The sequence below is a fragment of the Scyliorhinus canicula genome, chromosome 18 (assembly GCF_902713615.1).
Source record: "Scyliorhinus canicula chromosome 18, sScyCan1.1, whole genome shotgun sequence".
Classification (NCBI taxonomy): Eukaryota; Metazoa; Chordata; class Chondrichthyes; order Carcharhiniformes; family Scyliorhinidae; genus Scyliorhinus; species Scyliorhinus canicula.
Window position 1 is genome coordinate 122630835 of NC_052163.1, and position 25291 is coordinate 122656125.

Here is a 25291-nt window from a genome sequence, read left to right on the forward strand (position 1 = left end):
AATTTGAGTGGGCATCTACAACAATTAAAACATAAGTCTCATGCAAGGACCCACAAAATCGATGTGGAGCCTTGTCCAAGGACGCCCCAGCCAATCCCAAGGGTGTAATCTAGCTACGGGTGGAAGGGTCAGTTGAGTCGGGCAATGCTCACAAAGGCTGACTGCATTCTCAATCCCCTTGTCGATCCCTGGCCACCAAACGTAGATCTTAGTCAGCATCTTCACCTTGGACTGACCCAGATGCCCGCTGTGCAGTACTTGGAGAAGTGGCTGTTTCTCCGGAGATGGCATTATCACTCTCCTCCCCGCTGAATAATCCCGTCTTCATAGGTAATTCCATCCCTGCACTCCAGTTGGGGCTCGATTTGTTCTCACTTATCAAAATGCCAGCCAGTGAGAACCATCCTTTTTACCTTCCACAATAATGTCTCTGTTAGTCCAAGTCTTGATAAGGCCTGACAAAATAGGCAGAGTGCCGAGAGAATTCAGAGCCAAGGTGATCTGCTGTGGAGTGGGGGGAGCTTAGATATCATCTGTGGAAGTGGAAGGCAGCTCAAAGCACCAGCATTTGAGATCTGTGAAGCCGGTCTGTGTTGAAAGGTGGAAGAATATGCGGCTAACAGTTTTTTGCACTCTGGCCGATGCTTTTGGCGGAACCGGTTTATCTTCACGGAAAATGTCCAGTAATGATTCATGATCCAAGATGATGGTGAAGTGGTGATTATTAACATATTGATGTGGGCAGCACGGTGGCGCAGTGGTTAGCACTGCCACCTCACGGCGCTGAGGTCCCAGGTTTGATCCCGCCTCTGGGTTACTGTCCGTGTGGAGTTTGCACATTCTCCCCGTGTTTGCGTGGGTTTCGCCCCCACAACCCAAAGATGTGCAGAGGAGGTGGATTGGCCACACTAAATTAATTGGAAAAAACTAATTGGGTACTCTAAATTTATATTTTTTAAAAAACATATTGATGCAACATTTAGTGGGGTAAATGACTGCCAAACTTTCTTTATCTATCTGGGGAATATTTCTTTTCGGCATCTGACGATGTCCTGGACGCCAGCAGATGGTGCAGACAAGAGACACCAAGTAGACAGATCAGGGGTTCGGGTCAGGAGGTATAGGCACTTGTTACTGTGACTCCTCTCCAAGGCGTGATGGTGTAATCAAATTTATCCAGTGACTAGCTCGGCCACACAGATCAGAAAGGACGCTCAGACTAACAAATTGCACGAAAGGGTTGCTGAAGGACACCTTGTCCCATAACAGCAGTAGGGGTGGAGAGGAAAATTAAGAAAATAACAACCAACTCTCGCACAACATACGAGGCACATAAGTCCATAGAAATTACTTAATATTAAGCAAGCAAAATACTTTTAAACAATTGGTAATTGTATAGTCGGGCTGAATTACAACAATTGATTCATTGCGTATAAATCAATAGATTTTCCTATGAATGCAATTGTGAAGTGTGCCAAGCTGGATTGTCATTCGATGGATGTGTGACCTCAACGCATTTGAAGGAATAGCCCCAGAGATAATAAATCACAAGACTAGTTGGTCACATGGAATCAAAGAACACAAGTTAGAGAGAAGTCACAGAAAAGGTAGGACAAAACTTTTCATTTCAGTTTTAGATCTGCTAGACCAGGGGTGGGCAAACTTTTCCGTGCAAGGGCCACATTCAAAAATTCACAATTCACAAAGGGCCGCATAGTATATTAAGTAAAATAATTACTTCACCCGGTTATGATTCTGGGCGCCTCATATAGAACATAGAACAGTACAGTACAGAACAGGCCCTTCGGCCCTCGACGTTGTGCCGAGCAATGATCACCCTACTCAAGTCAATGTATCCACCCTATACCAGTAAGTAACCCAACAGCCCGCCTCCATTAACCTTAAAAAAAATTTAAAAAAAAAAAAAAAAATTAAAAAATTTTTTTTTTTTTTTTTTTTAATGACTTGGCGGGCCGCAGAAATACCTTTGGCGGGCCGCATGCGGCCCGCGGGCCGTAGTTTGCCCACCCCTGTGCTAGACCAATACACATAGACCCACCGAGTTCCATTTATTCCCAGTTGCAGTTACTTTTTGCCTTTTTAGGGGAACAAAATGTACTTTGTGTTCCTCATAAAACATGCACTTCATTTTAGTAGCCAATTCATTTTTTTCCAATTAGGGGGCAATTTAGCGTGGCCAATCCACCTACCCTGCACATCTTTGGGTTGTGGAGGTGAAACCCACGCAAACACGGGGAGAATGTGCAAACTCCACACAGACAATGACCCAGAGCCGGGATCGAACCTGGGACCTCGGCGCCGTGAGGCAGCAGGGCTAACCGCTGCCCTAAAACATGCACTTCATGCCTCCCTTTCAATCCCCTTTTGCCTAGTGTCATCCACATCTGATGGCATAAGGGTCCCTTTGGTCTTAAACTAAGGGAACATTAAATATTTATATCTGTATATAGATAATTTTGGAATTATAAGGTAACCGTTACATGCTTTAATTAAACACTAACCCCAACAAGCAACTTGTGCCAACAAGCAAATTAGGAACTCTTCCCATGGCTCTCAGCTAAAAAGAACAGCTTTGGCTCTCTTCACACCAACAATTCATGAGCTACATTTCTGCTTATGGTTCAAGAAAATCATGGCTTTGAAAGGTCCCTCGGCTGCAGAACACCTAGGTATCAAACACCGGCATAAGGTAACTTCAATTAAAACCAAAGTGACTTACATTGAGGGCATTTTCTTAAAAGCACATTGTGACATCCTTTTATTGTACAATTTGACAGACATGAATGTATCATAGATTCAATCATGATGAAGGATGCTTGCACCAAAGTTGCAGGATGTGGAGGGGTTATGCATGGTGAAGAGTCACTTGTCAGTGGGTAGCTTCTATCCCTCAGGATCATTTCTTGCAGCACATTCCCAGACCAGGTAAGCTGACTAATCTTAGCCACATTTTGCATGCTTAAATACTGGAAATACCCAGTAAGTCAGGCAGCATCAGTGGAGAGAAACAGAGTTAATGTTCCAGCTGGATAACATTTCATCAGACATGTTTTGATATTTGTCTCTTTATCACTTCCTTTTGGCTTTCATCATCATCATCGTCGTAATTTAATCACTCCTATCCGACACCCTTTTTGCTCGTATTTCAGACTTTGAATTTGCTTAAAAGCCGTTTGTTTTAAACATCTCCCAGTTCCAATAAAAGATCACAGCCCTGAAACATTAAAGCATTTTAAAAATCTTGTCAGGATACCAGAGCAGTCCCCAACATTTGTTAGGATACTGGACAAGAACCTGAAGCATGTGCGACAAAGCCTCCTTTCTATAACCCACCGGTAATACAACTTGATGAATTTTTGCCCATTTCTCATCTGCCTGAATATGTAAAGGTCTCCACTTCTTCATTAATACATTACTTCTAATGTCATAACACTCTGGTATACACTCAGATTCTATCTCTTTTATTTGGTATAAAATTAGAGTAGCCAATTATTTTTCTTTTCCAATTAAGGGGCAATTTAGCATGGCCAGTCCATCTAACCTGCACATCTTTGGGTTGTGGGGGTGAAAACCACGCAGACACGGGAAGAATGTGCAAACTCCACACGGACAGCGACCCAGGGCCGGGATTCGAACCCGGGTCCTCAGTTCCGCAGTCCCATTGCTAACCACTGCGCCACATGCCGCCCCTCAGATTCTATTTCTGTATATGCTTTCTGATACAATCGCTTTATCTCTGAATCCTTCTATTGTAACCCTTTCAATTTTCATGAACGAAAGATATCCTCTTCATCCTCCACCTGCTCTTGTTCTTTATCAACAATCTGGACAAAGATTGTTTCTAATAACTGAACCTGAGCCTCCCAGTGTTCACTCCTTGATTTCTCCTCCTCCTGCCTCAACCTGTGGATTTGTGAACTTGTTACCACACAATTGGCAAACACCCCAGGATATGCTTCTTGCAACACGTCAGTTGTTTGACTTTTCACTGGCTTTTCAGCCACAGTAGGCATCACTCCCACCTGTGAGCTAGCTTTATCATAACCCCGATAAACTGTACCACTGAAGAAGATAATTTCTCTACTACTCCTACCACTACTTCACTACTCTGATAATGAGGCAAATGCTTCATTAGCTGTACCTACCAACTTCATTTGAACCAACAATAACCACATGGTTTTGGCCAATTCATTTGTTCAGCTACTTTCTCAAATGAGATTTTAAAAAGGCTTCACATCTTTCCCGGCAAACCTTGGCAGTGCTTAAATATATTTAAACATATCTGCACTAGGCTTTTGACTAAGAGGGGTTACTCCTCCCCCTGAACTTTCCTCAACCTCCGCCTTTAACGCCAATGTTTTAAATTGATAATCTCTTTGCAGCTCCATTTTCCAAAGTTCAAATTCCCTTTCTTTTTCCTTTGCTTCTGCCATTGCCACTCTTCTCTTTCCTTTCCTTCTGCCATTGCCGCTCTCTCTCTATCTTTTTCCTTTGCTTTTAATTCCAATTCAAGCTGTCTCAGTTCTATTGCTTTCTCTTTTCCCTGCATTTCTAATTGCTTCATTTCTGATTGAATTTTGGCAAATTCTAATATTTCAGACTGTGTTTCTGTCAGAGTTGTATGCAGAACTATTGCTTTAATTATCTCCATCTTCCTCACTCCTTCATGTAAAGTCAACTGCAACTTGACCGCCAAATCCCCAAACTTTGTTTTAACCACCCTTTGTAAAGCAACCAAAGTGACTTCTTCCACACCCAGGAAACTCTTAGCCACTGAAAGAGCCATTTTACCAGCCACTCCCTATTTAAACTGACAAGAGAATCAACACCTGAAAGAAAGCACCAGTTCCTCACACACTCACTGTCTATAAATTTAATAATCTTAAAATAAACCAGGAATTATATTTTTTAATCCCAGTAAAGAGCCCCCAGTGATGTTAGGATACCGGGCCAGACCCCAACATTTGTTAGGATACTGGGCAAGAACCCCAACTACTTTTCTTTTAATTTGCAAAACTATGAGGAAGGTTACTTGCGCCCAGGAGGGCTGAATCTGACCGATAGATATCTTTTATGTTAAAACAAACTTAAATTTAAACACAGAATTAGTCACATTATCATCAAAGAAAGTAGCTTTATAATTATTAGTTAAACAGTTCTTAAACCAAAGGAAACACGTTAACTTACTATCTATACCTGTTACTAACTACAATTAAGCAACTCAATACAGTTCAAATGCCACTTGCAAATAAAGTTATCAAACCGATTACTTGCTTAGTTGTGTAGACTTTTGGAGAAAGTTCTTGCTCAACCTAGCAGCATTTGGTAAACTGTCTTGTCAGACTCAAACCCATGGCAAACTGCAAAACTACAGACATAACTGGCTCCTCCCATTAATTACATATCCATAGAATCCCTACAGTGCAGAAGGCGGCCATTTAGCCCATCGGGTTTGCACTGACCATCGGAAAGAGCACCCCAACTCGGCCGACTCCCCCACCCTATCCCTGCAACCCCACTTAACATGCACATCTTTGGACCCCAAGGTGAAATTTAGCATAGCCAATCTACCTAGCCTGATCATCGCTATCTCACTAAGATGTCACATAATCTGCTTAGCAATGACTAAATACAACCCCATATAAATTATCTACTCTTCAGGGAATCTCCAGCAATCATAACAATATCCCATTAGCCCATTATCTGTATCCAAGTAAGTGGGCGGAATCAATGATGACACCTTTTACAACTCCTTAATTACAGCTTTAACAGACACACAGTCTGGCTACCTTAACCTAGGTTCTTTCATAATATTACTGCAACGAATATGTACTTTAACCCAGGCTTTTAAAACTCTTACTGAAACAATTATAAAAGACAATATATATAACAATTTCTTACATTAATTACATTCTCCACAACTGCTGTGTGACCAGTCAGCATTTTCTGTTTTACTTCCACTAGTGACACTTGTCGGGGTGACTAGCTGCTATATTTAAATGTCCTAGTTTTAAAACCTATATCGGTAACACTGCATCAAGAGAGCTTACAAAATTATGAGTTCATCCGTCTTTAATCAAAACCTATTTCTGCATTGCTAACAATACTGCATTTCAATGAGTCTTTGGAATGTTCTTAAATCCTGTGTTCCTATATGCATATAATCACATTCATGTAGGAGTTAAAAAAAATCTCTTGCACTTAAATGACATAGGCATTATTGATTGTGCAATACTAAAAGTCAATGGCACAGAAACCAATTCTGCATTGACCTTCACTGGGGACTGGTGTTAATGGGTTCATTGAGGACTGGGATTTAAGGTTCTTTGGAGAACTTGACAGATGCCATTGACGTCATCTGTGGCTGGCAAAACTGTCACACAAACACTGTGACCTCACTCCAAGCCCAGTATTTGATTATGTGCAGATATATGCTTCTGTAATAGATCCTCTTGCCTCCTCAGGCTCACTACTGGTATCGTTGTGTGGAACGCAAAGCATCAACAGCCATAGCAACACTGCCTTGAAGGTGCAGATTTAAACTCAGAAACATACAGAGGACTAAATTTCTGGGTAGCAGTGTGATATATGAATCATTATAGGAGGCACAGTGGTGGGCGGCACGGTGGCGCATTGCTTAGCACTGCTGCCTCACGGTGCTGGGTCTCTGACCGTGTGGAGTTTGCACATTCTTCCCCCTTAACCCAAAAAGATGTGCAGGATAGTTGGATTGGCTACTCTAAATTGCCCCTTGATTTGACAAAAAGGAATTGGGTACTCTAAATTAAATTTTTTTTAAAAGGAGGTACAGTGGTTAGCATTGCTGGGTGGTTACCATCAAGGGGTGGCACTTGGCATAGTGGTTAGCACTGCAGCCTACAGCACTGAGGACCCGGGTTCAAATCCCAGCCTGGGTCACCGTCCGTGTGAAGTTTGCACTTTCTCCCCGTGTCTGCGTGGGTTTCACCCCCACAACCCAAAGATGTGCAAGTTAGGTGGATTGCCACGCTAAATTGCCCCTTAATTGGATAAAAAGTTATTGGGCACTCTAAATTTTTTTTAAAGCCTTGCTGCCTCACAGCGCTAGGGTCCCGGGTTTGCTTCTGACCTTGGGTGACTGTCTGTGCGGAGTGTGTATGTTCTCCCTGTGTCTGCATGGGTTTCCTCCAGGTGCTCCAGTTCCCTCCCACAGTCCAAAGATGTGCAGGTTAGATGGGGTTACGGAGATAGGGCAGGTGAGTGTGGCTAGACGGGGTGTTCTTTGAGGGTCGGTGCAGACTCAATGGGCCAAATGGTCTCCTTCTGCACTATAGAGATTCCACGGAATGCCTCAATGAAGTACATTTTAATCCACTGTTGCAATGTAGGAAACCCAGTGTTTTAATTTGTGCACCAACAATATTCAGAAAATCTTTTTTTTTTAGATATGTCGGTTGAGAGTTAGATTGTGGCTAGGGCATCAGGAACAACACCCCCGCACTTCTTCAAATGCTGCCTGGTATTTTTCACATGTACCCGAGAGTGCAGATAGGGCTTCAGTTAAGCATTTCATCTGAAAGACAGCACCTCCAACAGTGCAGCCACATCCTCAGTACTGCAGTTCAGTATTAGCTTAGATTTGGTCCTGAAGTTCTGAAATGAGTCTTGAACCCGCAACCTCTTAATGCGGGAGCAAGAGTGTTACACGGAGCCACAATTGGCACCTTATAACCATTGTGCCGCAGTACAGGTAGTAGGTCTCTGTTCTGTCAGTAACACATTTTGGGGAATAGTTCCCAAGCACAGAGGCGTCTCCAATACTTTATCCAAGCAGCCAACTTTCAACAAGAAAGTCTTTACAGTGAGTCCTGGCGGCTATTTGATAGTGGAGAAGCCCACATTCAAGTCTAACAGTCTGCAGAGACCATTGTTTTTTTAAAAATTTAAAGTATCAAATTCTTTTTGTTTTCCAAATAAAGTGCAATTCAGCATGGCCAATCCATCTTTGGGTTGTGGGGGTGAAACCCACGCAGACACGGGGAATATGTGCAAACTCTACATGGACAAAGACTCAGGTCCAGGATTGAACCTGGGACCTCGGTGCCGTGAGGCAGCAGTGCTAACCACTGCACCACCGTGCCGCCCCGAGACCATTAATTATAAATCTGGAACAAAAGGGCAGCACGGTGGCACAGTGGGTTAGCCCTGCAGCCTCACGGCGCCGAGATCCCAGGTTTGATCCCGACTCTGGGTCACTGACTGTGTGGATTTTGCACATTCTCCCCGTGTTTGCGTGGGTTTCACCCCCACAACCCAAAGATTTGCAGGCTAGGTGGATTGACCACGCTAAATTGCCCCTTAATTGGATAAAATGAATTGGGTACTCTAAATGTATTCAAAAATAAATAAATCTGGAACAATAATGTTTAGCTGGTTGATATATCGGTAACTGGACGCCAACAAATTTAAGGTCATACACACAAAGAAAAGGGAGAGGTTTGGAGATTTTAAAAAAATATAGAGGATTGTTAGGATATACAAAATCCTTCCAGAAACAGAATACATAATATCTTTTTAAAAGGAACTGGACAATGATTTTAAAATTATAAGTTTACAAAGAACAAAGAAAAGTACAGCACAGGAACAGGCCCTTTGGTCCTGCAAGCCTGTGCCGACCATGCTGCCCATCTAAACTAAAATCTTCTACACTTCCTGGGTCCGTATCCCTCTTTTCCCATCCTATTCATGTATTTATCAAGATGCCCCTTAAATGTCACTATCGTCCCTGCTTCCACCACCTCCTCCGGCAGTGAGTTCCAGGCACCCACTACCCTCTGTGTTAAATTTTTGCCTCGTACATCTCCTCTAAACCTTGCCCCTCACACTTTAAACCTATGCCCCCTAGTAATGCCTCAACCCTGGGAAAAAGCCTTTTATTAGAAAGAATAGAGGAATGGGACATAGGGTACAGCCCTTTCAGAATGTCAGCAGAGGAATAACGGGCAAGGTTGCCTATCTTTTGCTGTAGATGTTACAATTCCATAAATCTACATATTTTTATATGCAGCTCAAGGATACTTTCCCCAATTTTGATGACATGTTGCTGCACTGGAGGTCAGCTGACTCAGCAATATTCCTCAGACTGACTAGTCTGTAACTTATTATTTTAGTTTCAGGCTCTGGAGTTTGGAACAGGTGGGTAAGGGGTGCAGATGTCCGAATACAATGGCACAGCAGGTTTTTCATATTTACTGAACGATGCTTCCCGGCACCCTACAATATATTTTCACTGATTTTAAAAGTATAAGTGAAGCTTTGGCCCGTAGCGAGTGTCAGTTATCTTTGGCAAGTAACATTTACAATACTACTGAAGATTGGAAAATAATCATTTAGTTTTTACTGTATGCAAAACTGTTTGTGTGATTGGTGTGGTGATATGCCTGTGGATAGCATTGTTTAAAAAAATTTTTTTTTAGAGTACCCAATTATTTTTTCCAATTAAGGGGCAATTTAGCGTGGCCAATCCACCTAACCTGCACATCTTTGGGTTGTGGGGGCGAAACCCATGCAAACACGGGGAGAATGTGCAAACTCCACACGGACAGTGACCCAGGGCCGGGATTCGAACCCAGGTCCTCAGCGCCGTATGCAGCAATGCTAACCACTGCGCCACCGTGCTGCCCATGGATAGCATTGTTAGCAATTCCACCTCGAACCAGCTGGTGGTGTCAGACATCGGTCATGTGACGTGGGACGCTCGCCAGTTGGTAGTAAGACGTACAACTAGACAGTCGCACATCGGGTAGTTCCAGGAGAGTTCACGGAACTCAAGTAGTAACCTAGCCTGTATAGTATTCTGCATGTTATCTTTCCACATGTTCATCAATAAATCACCATTCTAGTTAAGTCACCAGCTGTTCTGTGTACATCATTGCAGTGTCAAGGTCCCAGAACACAACACTCGGCAGACAAGAAATGATTGTCAATAGCTTAAATTGCTTTTAAAAAGCACTGCAAAAAGATTTAAATATTTGTGTGCAAATAAAATGTCAGACTGCCAGTGTGCAAAAGGCTGCCAACATCAGAGGAACTAGGGGAAAGGTGATTAGCAGCGTGGCAGTAAGAAAGGAGGGGTGGGGCGTGTTATTCCCTGCCAGTCGGGGTGGGGAAAGAGATTGTGACAGAAGGTTGACTCAGTATTTCTGGAAAAGTACACATCTGTTGGATTTGAGAGTTTCCGCCTCTCTTCAGCTGATGTTTATTATGAGCCCTGGGAAAGCAGGCCACCAGGCACTTAATCCAAATAGGTCCCAAAGTCGGAGGATCTGAGCAGACCTGGGTGTTCACAAGCCCTCTGTAGTTAATCCAGATGGAGGCAAAGTGGCATACTGAGTTTGGGTTTCCCAATATAACCCCTAACACCCATCTTGGCAGGGGGGTAGGGCAGGAGATAAAGTTCCACAGCTGGTCTCCAAATTAAGACTGTCAAATAAATGTCACTCATCGTTCACAGTTGCAGCCTTATATTGATGCACAACATTCAAAACTAAACCTTGTTAAATTTAATGAAATCCATCTCACTATTTCGGATTTATAAATATTGTTCCTTCAATTTTGACTGCTCATGACTATATAGCATACTGTACAAATGCACATGCCTTTCCTGTGTATTTTTAGCTTTGTCTTAACTTGTTACACAAAACAGCTCCCATTCATTTCACTGTGGTATGCAGAAACATTTACGCTGAAACAGTTGCTTTGGTCAGTAACACAAGTGTCCTCCATTTCTAATTGCTGATTAATTTATCCTCCACTTCTGTGTTCGTGAACTAATTTCTTCTCTCCCCAATTAACTCATTGGAGAATTGCAGAGGCTTTTGGTATTTCTTTTTAACGTGTGACCTTCTTCTGTTAAAGCTCAAAAACCAAACTTTTAAAATATCAATTAATAGCTTTACAAAAGAGGGTAGCACGGTGGTGCTGTGGTTAGCACTGCTGCCTCACGGCCCCGGGTAACTGTCCGTGTGGAGTTGGCACAATCTCCCCATGTGTGCGTGGGTCTCAACCGCACAACTCAAAGACGTGCAGGTTACGTGGATTGGCCATGCTAAAATTGACTCTTAATTGAAAAAAAAAATCAAAAACAAAATAGCAGTACACAATAAAGAGCTCTCCTTCAAAGTATGTTAACGATCAAAATATCAATATGGTTCGGAAAGAACATGTTTTTAGTCATCTTCTCTGCCTCTGGTTTAGTGTTAATGCTATGTGGTCATATTCTGTGCAATATCTGGGGACAATTTTCTATATTAAAGGTGCTTTGCAAATGCAAGTTATTGACGAATAGAATAGTCTACACCAGGCGGCACGGTGGCACAGTGGTTAGCACTGTCGCTTCACAGCGCCAGGGTCCCAGGTTCGATTCCTGGCTTGGGTCACTGTCTGTGCGGAGTATGCACATTCTCCCTGTGTCTGCGTGGGTTTCCTCCAGGTGCTCTGGTTTCCTCCCACAAGACCCGAAAGACGTGCTTGTTAGGTGAATTGTACATCCTGAATTCTCCCTCAGTGTACCCGAACAGGTGCCAGAATGTGGCGACTGAGGGATTTTCACAGTGATTTCATTGCAGTGTTAATGTAAGACTACCTGTGACACTAACAAAGATTATTATCATGCATCATGTTCACATACCTCCTCATTGTGCATTGAAATCATTATCTGAAACCCAGTACCCCCCCACAGAGCAAAACCAGTTCAAACACAGCAGGTACTTACAGTTAATAAAAACAAATTACTGCGGATGCTGGAATCTGAAACAAAAGAGAAAATGCTGGCAAATCTCAGCAGGTATGGCAGCATCTGTAGGGAGAGAAAAGAGCTAACGTTTCGAGTCCAATGACTCTTTGTCAAAGCTCACTTACAGTTGCCAACCAGTCGACACCAGTTGGTTTGCATCTTCCAGTTGTCACCTGTTATCCCAGTTGAGCCCAACTTATGGGACATATAAAGCAAATCCATTGCCAACAAATTATGGTCTAGCGCATCAGCATGGTTTGTTCAATTGTGAAAAACTAGTGGAGACTCAAGAGACATTACATTGGCTAGAGTTGTAAAATTGGGCAGCACGGTAGCACAAGTGGATAGCACTGTGTCTTCACAGTGCCAGGATGCCTGGTTCGATTCCCTGCTGGATCACTGTCTGTGCGGAGTCTGCACGTTCTCCCCGTGTCTTCGTGGGTTTCCTCCGGGTGCTCTGGTTTCCTCTCACAGTCCAAAGAAGGGCAGGTTAGGTGGACTGGCCATGATAAATTGCCCTTAGTGACCAAAAAGGTTAGGAGGGGTTATTGGGTTACGGGCATAGGGTGGAAGTGAGGGCTTAAGTGGGTTGGTGCAGACTCGATGGGCCGAATGGCCTCCTTCTGCACTGTATGTTCTATGTAAGTTTCAAAGGAAAACACAATTCAAGTTGAATAAATACTTAATTTTCTGCTAAATTGATCTCATAGGATCATTTTTTGTTGAGGTCTTGAATGTATCTGATATATGGTTATTCATCTTCCTCACTTCATTTGTCACACCCTCCGCACTCAGCCCTTGGTTGAGGAGGTGGCGGAAGAAGAATGCTCCTGGGTAAAGAGGAAATGAAATAAAATGAAAATCACTTATTGTCACAAGTAGGCTTCAAATGAAGTTACTGCGAAAAGCCGCTAGTCGCCACATTCCGGCGCCTGTTCGGGGAGGTTGGTAAGGGAATTGAACCGTGCTGCTGGCCTGCCTTGGTCTGCTAAAGCCAGCTATTTAGCCCTGTGCTAAACCAGCCCGAGAGTAAAAGGATTAAGCATGGATTTATTTAAGCTTTTAGTCACAGCACAAAATGGACATCCGACAACAGGCAAGTGAGAGATAAAAGAAGGAGATCAGAGGGACGGATCAAAGAAGACAACGATGACAATCTGCATTAAGATGTGCACTTGAGATGATACCTTTGACAGCATTCAACTTTAGTGGTGAAAGTGCTGGCTTCGCAGCAGCCCCATTGTCCACAAAGTGTGGGCAGGCTCTCCCGCAGACTGACCTCTCCTGAAGCATCTCAGAGCCCCAGGTGCCAACAGCCGGGCCCTTAACATCTAAAATACTACACAAATATCACCTACTTCAATTGAGTAAGGTTCAGGACCAGTGAATTGGCACCAGGCAGTCAGTCCTGTCATATTGCTCTCCCTCTACATGCAATTGTGCAGAATGCCACAATTTAGGTGATACTCTGAACATCAATTGCTGTGTAGTTTTCAGGTTGTGTCTCAAAGGATTGGAAGCATTTGGGATTAATTCTACTCTGAGGTTATTGGGACTCCCGGAGCTACTGCGCTCCTTATGCAATGGTGGAAAACCATTGGTGCCATTCTGTGTGGTTACTGGGCCAATGTAAATCTACGCATCTATTTTCCCATCTGATGCTGCTTGTGAGCAAAATACAAATAACTGAGTTACCTGGGCCGGGATTCTCCGCCCCCCCGCCGGGTCGGAGAATCGCCGGGGGCCGGCGTGAATCCCACCCCCACCGTCTCCCGAAGTCTCCGGCACCAGTGATTTGGCGGGGGCGGGAATTGCGCTGTGCCTGTCGGCGGGCCCCCAACCGCTGATTCTCCGGCCCGCGATGGGCCGAAGTCCCGCCGCTGTCATGACGGTCCCGCCGCCGTGAATCAAACCACCTACCTTACCAGCGGGACCAGGCGGCGCGGGTGGGCTCCGGGGTCCTGGGGGGGGGGCGCGGGGCGATTTGGCCCCGGAGGGTGCCCCCACGGTGGCCTGGCCCGTGATCGGGGCCCACCAATCGGCGGGCGGGCCTGTGCCGTGGGGGCACTCTTTTCCTTCTGCCTTCGCCATCGTCTTCACGATGGCGGAGGCGGAAGTGACTCCATCCCCTGTGCATGCGCGGGGATGATGTCAGCAGCTGCTGATGCTCCGGCGCATGCACGGACTTCCGCCGGCTGGCGAAGTTCCTTCGGCCCCGGCTGTGGCGCCAAAGGCTGTTCCTGCCAGCTGGCTGGGCGCCAACCACTCCAGCGCGGGCCTAGCCCCTCAATGTTAGGGCTTGGCCCCTAAAGGTGCGGAGACTTCCGTACCTTTAGGACGGCCCAACGCCGGAGTGGTTCATGCCACTCCATCCCGCCGGGACCCCCGCCCCGCCGGGTAGGGGAGAATCCCGCCCCTGATTCTGAGAGTGCATTTTGAAGCTTTCTATTCTGAGCCTCAAGCTGCTCCAACTTCTGATGCAGGACTGCTCTCTCATCCTCAATCTTCTGGCACAGGATTGTCCTCCCCTCCTTTTGGCTTTCAACTTTCTGTCGCAGCTTTGAGATCTTCTTATACCTTTTCCATAACTGTGATTGGTTGGGAGAGGCCTCAGCCACCTCCTATAAACCAGGGCTTCTTCCACCTGCATCTGGGGCCCCGAAGCTGGCATATGGTCCTCATTGTCCCCATCCGCCATCACCATGGTCATGTTGGCCACGGGCAGGCGGTCTCGAGCCTCCTTCAGAAAAAAAACATTTTCTTCCGGAGGAGAGATAGGCATTTAGAAAATGTGGAGTCACAGCCATCGGATGCTTTCATTTTAGCTCTCAAAAGACAATTTGCAAATGAGAATCAAGGGGCTAGATTCTCCGTTTCAGAGACTAAGTGCTGACGCCAACAGAGAATCCGTGGACTTTTACGATAGGAAAACCGGCGGCACCCCGGGCCGATTCCGCTACCGTGGAGGGGCTAGCACCGGCGCCACATGGAACACATTCGATTCCACTGAAAAACGGTTTGGGATTCGCCGGGTCCGTGATTGACACTCGGGAGGCTGACAAGCTGCAGCCGCACATATACATTACACTCCCCACACACACTCATCCCAGCCAAAAAGGGGGCACTGGTTGTGATGGAGTGTGCCCGTACAGCTGTTGGGTCGGCTGGGGCCAGGGCGGCATTGAGGCTCCCTCGTTAAATGTTTTTAAGGCATAGGTTTTTGAACAATAAAATGTTTAAAAGATTATGGTGAGTGGGCTGGTAAGTGGAGCTGAGTCCCCAAAAAATCAGCCATGATCTTATTGAATGGCGGAGCGGTCTCGAGGAGCCAGATGGCCTACTCCTGCTCCTAGTTCTTATGTTCTTATCTAATTGGTTCAGTAACAAAGCAAGAAAGTAGGTACTCTAATTTTGAAGTTACGGTATTCTAAGAAGCAATATTAAAATATTCTCGTACCATATTCCCGTACTATTCCCGTACCAACCTCCCCGGACAGGCGCCGGAATGTGGCGACTAGGGGCTTTTCACAGTAACTTCATTGAAGCCTACTCGTGACAATTAGCGATTTTCATTTTCATTTTTTCAAAAGAGCTAGGAGCTGGCCTATTATCCTTACTTGGAAAATTAACTCTCACTCTCAACCCCTCTCTCTTTACAAATTCCTGCAAAAAAATACAAGAGAGTAAATGAGTTCCTTCCCTGCCCTGCGGATATACCTCCAGCACTGAGGAAATCTCTCTGTCTCTTTCTTCAGCAACAGCCACATGCACTGAACAGCTTCCTCCAGGCTGGAGATTTGCAGAAGACTAACGCACCCTCACTCTGGGGTCGCGAATTCTCATCTCCCTCCTGGCTGTAATGGTTTATCACTCAGCTGAGCTTGCTCCAAATTGCTCATGTTCACAACATCAAACACATCCTGATAGTAGTTCTAAATCAGCCTTTTGTCAGTTCCCTTTTTACAATCAGACATGCTGCATTTGGGGCCTAAACCACATGAATGACAACAGGCTGTAGCACATTTAATGTAGTTATTGTGTAGTGTTCATTTGAGATTGCCACACTTGTCAAGAACGAAACACTGGGAGTAAAACATCCCAATGTGCTTCACCGCAGCATTGGGGTGGCACAGTAGCGTAGTGGTTAGCACTGCTGCCTCACAGTGCCAGGGGCCCGGGTACAATTCCAGCCTTGGGTCACTGTCTATGTGAAGTTTGTACGTTCTTGACGTGTCTGCGTGGGTTTCCTCCGGGTGCTTCTTTTTCCTCCCACAGTCCAAAGATGTGCAGGTTAGGTGGATTGGTCATCCTAAATTGCCCCTTCGTGTCCAGGGATGTGAAGGTTTGGATATGGGGTTGCAGGGATAGGGTGGGACGTGGATCGGTGCAGACTCGATGGATTGAATGGCCTCCTTCTGCACTGTAGGGATTCTATGATTACCAAACAATATGTTTTTTTTAGTTTTAGAGTACCCAATCATTTTTTTTTCAATTAAGGGGCAATTTAGCGGGGCCAATCCACCTACCCTGCACATCTTTGGGTTGTGGGGGGTGAAATCTATGCAGACACAGGGAGAATGTTATCAAACAATATTTGACATGAAATCACATAAGATATCAGAGCAGATGACCAAAGGTTTGGTCGAAGAGGTGGGTTTTTGGTACATCTTAAAGGAGGGAGAGAGAGCTAGAGGGGTGGAGAGCCTAGCCAGTGAGTTATTATGATCAGGAATGCACTACCTGAAAGGGAGCAGAGGCAGGTTTAGTAGTAGTAAGCTTCAAAAGGGAATTTAAAAGAGGAATTAAAAGTAGTTTACAGTGAAGTAATGGAGGCACCATGGTCCACTCATAGAACATAGAACGATACAGCACAGTACAGGCCCTTCGGCCCACGATGTTGCACCGACATGGGAAGTCAAAAATTAAAGGCCATCTAACCTACACTGTGCCATTATCATCCATATGCTTATCCAATAAACTTTTAAATGCCCTCAATGTTGGCAAGTTCACTACTGTTGCAGGTAGGGCATTCCACGGCCTCACCACTCTTTGCGTAAAAAACCTACCTCTGACCTCTGTCCTATATCTATTACCCCTCAATTTAAGGCTATGTCCCCTTGTGCTAGCCACCTCCATCCGCGGGAGAAGGCTCTCACTGTCCACCCTACCTAACCCTCTGATCATTTTGTATGCCTCTATTAAGTCACCTCTTAACCTTCTTCTCTCTAACGAAAACAACCTCAAGTCCATCAGCCTTTCCTCATAAGATTTTCCCTCCATACCAGGCAACATCCTGGTAAATCTCCTCTGCACCCGTTCCAAAGCTTCCACGTCCTTCCTATAATGAGGCGACCAGAACTGTACGCAATACTCCAAATGCGGCCGTACCAGAGTTTTGTACAGCTGCAACATGACCTCATGGCTCTGGAACTCAATCCCTCTACCAATAAAGGCCAACACACCATAGGCCTTCTTCACAACCCTATCAACCTGGGTGGCAACTTTCAGGGATCTATGTACATGGACACCGAGATCCCTCTGCTCATCCACACTACCAAGAATTTTACCATTAGCCACTCCTTCTGAATTTCTTTAGTTGCTAATCAGGGTGACATTTTGTCCTCAATAAAGAATCAATAAGGTGAATTAACAATAAAAACAGAAGTCAATTAAAAGGGTGCAGATGCTAGCACTCTTGCGGGGTTCACTCCGTGTCCCTCTATGTGTGTGGCTGAGTGTCCCTGAAGCGGAGGCATGTGGTACATACAGACACCATCGAGGCCTTCTGTGCCCGGTGGGTACCGCAGGGATTGGATTGATTTGTCGGCCCCTTTAATCACATTTTGATTTGATAAGTTTCTGTTGCTCTTTGTTTTGATTGGGCATTGCCCCGACCTGGAGCGGCCCTTCTTAATTTGTCCCTGGGTTTGTTTCTGCAAGTTGATTGGACCCGAAAATACTTCCAAGTCCTACTCCAGGATTTAAGCACACAATTCAAAGATGATATTCCAGCGCATTACTGAAGGGGGTACTGCACTCTTGGAAATGCTGCCTTTCAGATGAGATGTAACAATAAGAACCCACTATTTTGAAGAATAGAACGGGAGTTATTTCTTCTGGGTGTGCTGCTCAATATTTATCCCTCAATCAACATTAAGAAAAACCGATGATCTGGTCATGGTCAGATTAGTTTTTGGGAACTGGCTGCGTATGAATTGGCAGCCACATTTCCTACATTATAAGAGTGATTACACTTCAGGAGTACTTCATTGGCTGTAAAGCGCTTGGAGTTGATCAGTGGTTGTGAAAGGTGGTATGTGAATGCTAATCTACATTTGTTGCATGTGTGTGGGAGCTTTCTGTGCATGAATTGGCTGCTGCATTGCCTTCATTACAACAGTAGCGACACTTCCAAAATACTTCATTGGCTTTAAAGCACTTGGGGCGGCGTGGTGGTGCACTGCTGCCTCACCGCGTCCCTCGGGTGACTGTGTGGAAATTGTGTGTGGGTGTCCTCCAGGGGCTCTGGTTTCCTCCCACAAGTCCATAAATGTGCAGATTAAATGGGCACAGTAAGAAGTCTTACACCAGGTTAAAATCCAACATGTAAGCGTTCTCCAAGGCAGCCTTCAGGATGCGCGACAACGCAGAATCGTTGAGCAGAAACTAATAGCCAAGTTCCGCACACAGGAGTGTGGCCTCAACCGGGACCTGGGATTCATGGCGCATTACATTCATCCCCCACCATTTGGTCTGGGCTTGCGAAATCCTACCAACTGTCCTGGCTTGAGACAATTTACACCTCTTTAACCTGGGGTTACCCCTATCTCTGGATCTGTGAAGATTTAATTACCTGCAAATGCTCGCATTCTAAGCATTGTCTGGCATCTTTGAATTTGTCTATATGTGTTTCTGGAACATACCTCTTCATTCACCTGAGGAGCAGTGCTCCGAAAGCTCGTGTTTGAAACAAACCTGTTGGACTTTAACCTGGTGTTGTAAGACTTCTTACTGTGCTCACCCCAGTCCAACGCCGGCATCTCCACATCAGATTAAATGGATTAGCCATGCTAAAATTGCCCAAAGGTTAGGTGGGGTTGCAGGATTGTGGGCAGTGGAAATTGAGCCGAGGCAGGGTGCGCTATTCGGAGTCAGGGCCGGTGCTGACCCGGTGGGCCAAATTGCCTCCTCCTTCACTGTCGGAATCCTATAGTTTCTAATTGACCAGTGGTCATGAAAGGTGCTATATAAATGCTAATTACTTTTGTTGTGTGCATGGGGGGGAAGCATTCTGTGCACGAATGGGCAACTGCATTTCCTACATTACAAGCTACACTTGAAAAGTTCTTAATTAGCTGTAATTAAACTCTGAGGAACCAGAGGTCGTGCCAGGCGCTATATGAATGCAAATCTACTTTTGTTGTGTGTAGGAGCTTTCTGTGCACGGTTGGGCCGCTGCATTTCTACATTGCGTAGGGGGAGCCCACTCCCCTTGATGGCGCTTGAAATTTATACATCAATAAAAATATCCTCCTGGCTCCGCGAGTAGAAATTGGAACTTGCCCTCCTTTGGCTCATCGAAGGGCTTCGACTCTCTGACAGGAATGGCGGCCCCGGAGCGAGTGAGAGAAACTACACCTCCCAGCGGGCAGCGCGGCGCACTCCCGCCGGGCCGCGGTGCCCGGATGGAGGGTTGTCATGGCGACGCTCTGACGTTGCGGGCGGGAGACCCCGTAGCGCTGCGGTTGTTGCGCACTTTTAGCGTCGGTTGGTTTTTTTCCCCTCCCCCTCGCCCCGCCCCTCTCTCGCCCCTCCCCCACTCCTCCCCCTCCCCCTCCCGCCTCTCTGTCGGCGAAGCGCAGGCGTCAGGCAGCCATCAGGAGGACGAGCGCTTTGATCGATCCGAGCCCGGAGCCGCGACAGAGACAGACAGGAGGAGAAATTAAAACAAAATCGGAGAAAACGGCTGACCCACACCGAGAAGCCGTCCTGCCGTCGAGCCGCGCCGACAGCCCCGTTTCATCCCCAGCCGCCGCCATGAACAACCAGGGCGGCGACGAGATCGGGTAAGCGCCGGGGACTAGGCCCCGAAGCCTCCGCTTGAGTTTGGAGACCCTCAAAGTTTTTCCTCCCTCGTGCGCGGGCGGCCGTTAAGAGTGGACCCCCCTCGGTAAATACCGAGGTGTTTATTACCCCCCGGCCGCCATTATTGACCGCGGGGGGCGGAGGGGAGGTGGAGAGACACGCGGGGGGCGGTAATGGCGCCTTGTGAAGGTCAATCAGAAGGAGTCAGGAGCGGGATTTTATCCATTTCTTCTGATTGAAACCGGGGGCTTTCTCCCGGCACTCAGGAGTTTATTTTTTCGGGTGATGTCGTTCACTCTCACTCAAACCCCCAATCTCTGTCATCCCCCCCCCCCAATCTCTGTCATCCCCCCCCCCAATCTCTGTCATCCCCCCCCCAATCTCTGTCATCCCCCCCCCAATCTCTGTCATCCCCCCCCCAATCTCTGTCATCCCCCCCCCAATCTCTGTCATCCCCCCCCAATCTCTGTCATCCCCCCCCAATCTCTGTCATCCCCCCCCAATCTCTGTCATCCCCCCCCAATCTCTGTCACCCCCCCCCAATCTCTGTCATCCCCCCCCAATCTCTGTCATCCCCCCCCAATCTCTGTCATCCCCCCCCAATCTCTGTCACCCCCCCCCAATCTCTGTCATCCCCCCCCAATCTCTGTCATCCCCCCCCCCAATCTCTGTCATCCCCTCCCCAATCTCTGTCAGTCACCCCCCCCAATCTCTGTCAGTCACCCCCCCAATCTCTGTCAGCCACCCCCCCAATCTCTGTCAGCCACCCCCCCCAATCTCTGTCAGCCACCCCCCCATCTCTGTCAGACACCCCCCCAATCTCTGTCAGTCACCCCCCCAATCTCTGTCAGTCACCCCCCCAATCTGTCAGCCACCCCCCCCCAATCTCTGTCAGCCACCCCCCCCCCAATCTCTGTCAGCCACCCCCCAATCTCTGTCCGCCACCCCCCCCCCAATTTCTGTCCGCCATCCCCCCCCATCTCTGTCAGCCATTCCCCCCCCAATCTCTCAGTCACTCCCCCCCCAATCTCTCAGCCGCCCCCCAATCTCTCAGCCGCCCCCCAATCTCTCAGCCGCCCCCCAATCTCTCAGCCGCCCCCCAATCTCTCAGCCCCCCCCCAATCTCTCAGCCCCCCCCCCCCCATCTCGCAGGCACCCCCCCCCCCCAATCTCTCAGGCACCCCCCCCCCCCCAATCTCTCAGGCACCCCCCCCCCCCAATCTCTCAGGCACCCCCCCCCCCAATCTCTCAGGCACCCCCCCCCCCCAATCTCTCAGGCACCCCCCCCCCCAATCGCTCAGGCACCCCCCCCCCCCCCAATCTCTCAGGCACCCCCCCCCCCAATCTCAGGCACCACCCCCCCCCCAATCTCTCAGGCACCCCCCCCCCAATCTCTCAGGCACCCCCCCCAATCTCTCAGGCACCCCCCCCCAATCTCTCAGGCACCCCCCCCCTTAATCTCTCAGGCACCCCCCCCCAATCTCTCAGGCACCCCCCCCCCTAATCTCTCAGGCACCCCCCCCCCCAATCTCTCAGGCACCCCCCCCCCCAATCTCTCAGGCAACCCCCCCCCCCCAATCTCTCAGGCACCCCCCCCCCCCCAATCTCTCAGGCACCCCCCCCCCCCCCCAATCTCTCAGGCACCCCCCCCAATCTCTCAGGCACCCCCCCCCCCCAATCTCTCAGGCACCCCCCCCCCAATCTCTCAGGCACCCCCCCCCCCAATCTCTCAGGCACCCCCCCCCAATCTCTCAGGCACCCCCCCCCCCCAATCTCTCAGGCACCCCCCCCCCATATCTCTCAGCACCCCCCCCCCCCCAATCTCTCAGGCACCCCCCCCCAATCTCTCAGGCACCCCCCCCCAATCTCTCAGGCACCCCCCCCCCCCAATCTCTCAGGCACCCCCCCCCCAATCTCTCAGGCACCCCCCCCCCCCAATCTCTCAGGCACCCCCCCCCCAATCTCTCAGGCACCCCCCCCCCCCCAATCTCTCAGGCACCCCCCCCCCCAATCTCTCAGGCACCCCCCCCAATCTCTCAGGCACCCCCCCCAATCTCTCAGGCACCCCCCCCCCCAATCTCTCAGGCACCCCCCCCCCCCCCATCTCTCAGGCACCCCCCCCCCCAATCTCTCAGGCACCCCCCCCCCCCAATCTCTCAGGCACCCCCCCCCCCCCAATCTCTCAGGCACCCCCCCCCAATCTCTCAGGCACCCCCCCCCCAATCTCTCAGGCACCCCCCCCCCCCAATCTCTCAGGCACCCCCCCCCCCAATCTCTCAGGCACCCCCCCCCCCCCCAATCTCTCAGGCACCCCACCCCCCCCCCCCCCCCCCCCAATCTCTCAGGCACCCCCCCCCCAATCTCTCAGGCACCCCCCCCCAATCTCTCAGGCACCCCCCCCCCCCAATCTCTCAGGCACCCCCCCCCCAATCTCTCAGGCACCCCCCCCCCCCCAATCTCTCAGGCACCCCCCCCCCCCCAATCTCTCAGGCACCCCCCCCCCCCCCAATCTCTCAGGCACCCCCCCCCCCCCCCCCCAATCTCTCAGGCACCCCCCCCCCAATCTCTCAGGCACCCCCCCCCCAATCTCTCAGGCACCCCCCCCCCCAATCTCTCAGGCACCCCCCCCCCCCCCCCCATCTCTCAGGCAACCCCCCCCCCCAATCTCTCAGGCAACCCCCCCCCCAATCTCTCAGGCACCCCCCCCCCCCAATCTCTCAGGCACCCCCCCCCCCAATCTCTCAGGCACCCCCCCCCCCCAATCTCTCAGGCACCCCCCCCCCCCAATCTCTCAGGCACCCACCCCCCCCCCCCCCCCAATCTCTCAGGCACCCCCCCCCCCCAATCTCTCAGGCACCCCCCCCCCCCCAATCTCTCAGGCACCCCCCCCCCCCCAATCTCTCAGGCACCCCCCCCCCCCCCCAATCTCTCAGGCACCCCCCCCCCCCCCCCAATCTCTCAGGCGCCCCCCCCCCCCAATCTCTCAGGCGCCCCCCCCCCCCAATCTCTCAGGCGCCCCCCCCCCCCCCCCCCCCCAATCTCTCAGGCGCCCCCCCCCCCCCCCCCAATCTCTCAGGCGCCCCCCCCCCCCCCCCCAATCTCTCAGGCGCCCCCCCCCCCCCCAATCTCTCAGGCGCACCCCCCCCCCCCCAATCTCTCAGGCACCCCCCCCCCCCATCTCTCTTTGATTTTCCTGAATATTGGCGCTCAATTTGAAGCACGTTGTTGGGTGGGAAGAAAGCGAAACATGGCCTGGGGTACAAATCTACCCCCCACACACGTGGAGCCCAACCAGCAACAAATGAGGCCCACATCAGTTATAACCTTAAGCTTCATCACATCCCCCTTTTCGCTCTGTTCTCTTGTCCCCTCCCCATTAAGTACCTGATATTTGCTGAAGGTTTTAGTCGTGTAATTAGGACATGTTTAAAATGCTGCCCCGCCACGTGTTCTGCCATGTGGATGTAACCGGGGGGGGGGGGGAGAATTACAAGTCCTCTCTCCCGATGAAAGTGTCAAACGCCTGACCCAATTAAACCATGCTGATATGCGATCAGATATATATATTTATATATAACGTGTGATAGGTAATTGTATTTCAGGGCTGTGCTCTCTTGTACCGCTTGAAATGTTTTGCAATTTAAACGTCATCTCCCTCCCCACCCCGTGTCAAATCATTCACTGAAATGGTCGGTCTTCCATGCTACGGTGCAGGGGTGTTCGCCTGTGTGCTGCTGCACGAAAATGAGCAATGTGGCGTGGAAAAACAGAACACGCTGGAGAGGCTCGGCCGGGTTTGACGGCGTCTGTGGGCAGCGAAACGGTTGGCATCTCGGGTCCAACGCCACTCCTCCACAGATGCTGCCACACCTGAGTCTTTATTCTTCCCCAGCGTTTTACTTTTGGGTGATTGCCTGGTGTGCCCTCCGGGATTATTCCACGCTTTTGAGAGAGTCCAGATGAGAATGGTACTTTGAACCGCTCTTTATTTGGTTGAGACCAAGGAAATACGAGCCACTTATGTTCATGCCTAGTTTCCTGCGCATGCAATGAAATAGATTTTGTTGGGCTGTTGATTGAGCGAGAGGAGCATGATTCGGATGATATATGCAAGTTACAAAAGGGGAAATACCGTGGATGCTGGAAATTAGAGGGAGACACATTGCTGGTGAGCAGGTCAGGCAGAATCTGGAGAGAAACAAAGTTAATGTTTCAAGCCAGTGACCTTTCAAAAAGTTAATGATGTAACGGGCTTTAAGCAAGTACAAATGCAGGGGAGTGAAACTGATAGGCTGAAAAGCAGGAGATTAAATGACAAAAGGGATGATGGTGCAAGACAGGGGGGTGGTAATGGAACAATTAAACAAACAAAAGTTGGGCCTGCAGCAGGTGTGAATGGAAATATTTGGCAGTTGCTTTGGGAACTTAATGTCCTGCAACAATGACGAAATATTGGTGTGTGGTGAATTGTATATTTTTAAAAGTATTTGTTTATCCACTTTGCTGAGATTTGTTAAATGGCTGTAAAAATGTTTTTGTTGCCTAGAACTCGAGTGAATATGCAAAAGACCCTTAATGGTTCTCTGTAAGAGCACGGTTTAATTCTTACATTGCAAAGTGTTTTTGATTTAACATTCCACCTGACTTGAAGAAAGAACTCTACAAAGCATTATTGTGAATATCCAAAATGAGTTTGTGTAGACATTTCCAGTGATGAGACAAACTCCCGCTTAAGTGGCTGTTGAAGGTTAGATCAGTAGTTTGAACTTGTGGTGCAAGACATTTGTGAAAATCATCTCAAAATATCACCGGGCAACTAGTTTTGGGGGAGGTGGAATACAGACCAGTCAGAAGGACTGGTCTGTATGCCAGGTGAAGGACCTCCTAAGGTACTTAATTCACAGGAGTGTTATCTTTTTTACAACAAATTTAGAGTACCCAATTAAGGGGCAAATTTAATGTGCCACCTGCTAGGGGTGTTATTAGACAGAATGCAACACGGGGTGGCACGGTGGCGCAGTGGTTAGCACTGCTGCCAAGGATCCGGGTTCGATCCGGGTCACTGTCCGCATGGAGTTTGCACACTCTTCCCGTGCCTGCATGGGTCTCACCTCCATAACCCAAAGATGTGCAGGCTAGGTGGATTGGCCGTGCTAAATTGCCCCTTGATTGGGGAAAAAAAGAAGTTGCTATTCTAGATTCAAAATAAAAACAATGCAACTCTTTGAGCCTGATAATGTATATGAATGATCAAGGAGGTAGGGCTTAAGGAGAGGCAAGGACAGGTTTAGATTGGAAGTTCCAGGGCCTTGGCAGCTGAAGGCACAGCGGTCAGGTGTTACGTGTTTTAAATCGAGGTGGTGCAAAAGGCCAGAGGAGCATCAATAATAATAATTGCTGATTGTCACAAGT

The 25291-nt window shown here is 48.5% G+C and overlaps 1 protein-coding gene across 7 annotated transcripts in view; it reads left to right on the plus strand.

Annotated features, from left to right (window-relative positions):
• The first annotated feature begins 19611 nt into the window (after positions 1 to 19611).
• Positions 19612 to 25291, plus strand: part of dazap1 (DAZ associated protein 1) — a 32766-nt gene continuing 27086 nt past the window's right edge. For 6 of the 7 annotated variants that reach the window (XM_038778192.1, XM_038778196.1, XM_038778198.1 and 3 more), the window contains exon 1: positions 19612 to 19860. In XM_038778192.1, coding sequence (XP_038634120.1) covers positions 19832 to 19860 — 29 coding nt within the window. In that variant the 5' untranslated portion in view covers positions 19612 to 19831. The remainder of the gene's footprint in view (positions 19861 to 25291) is intronic. The other variant, XM_038778195.1, reaches the window with a different exon arrangement.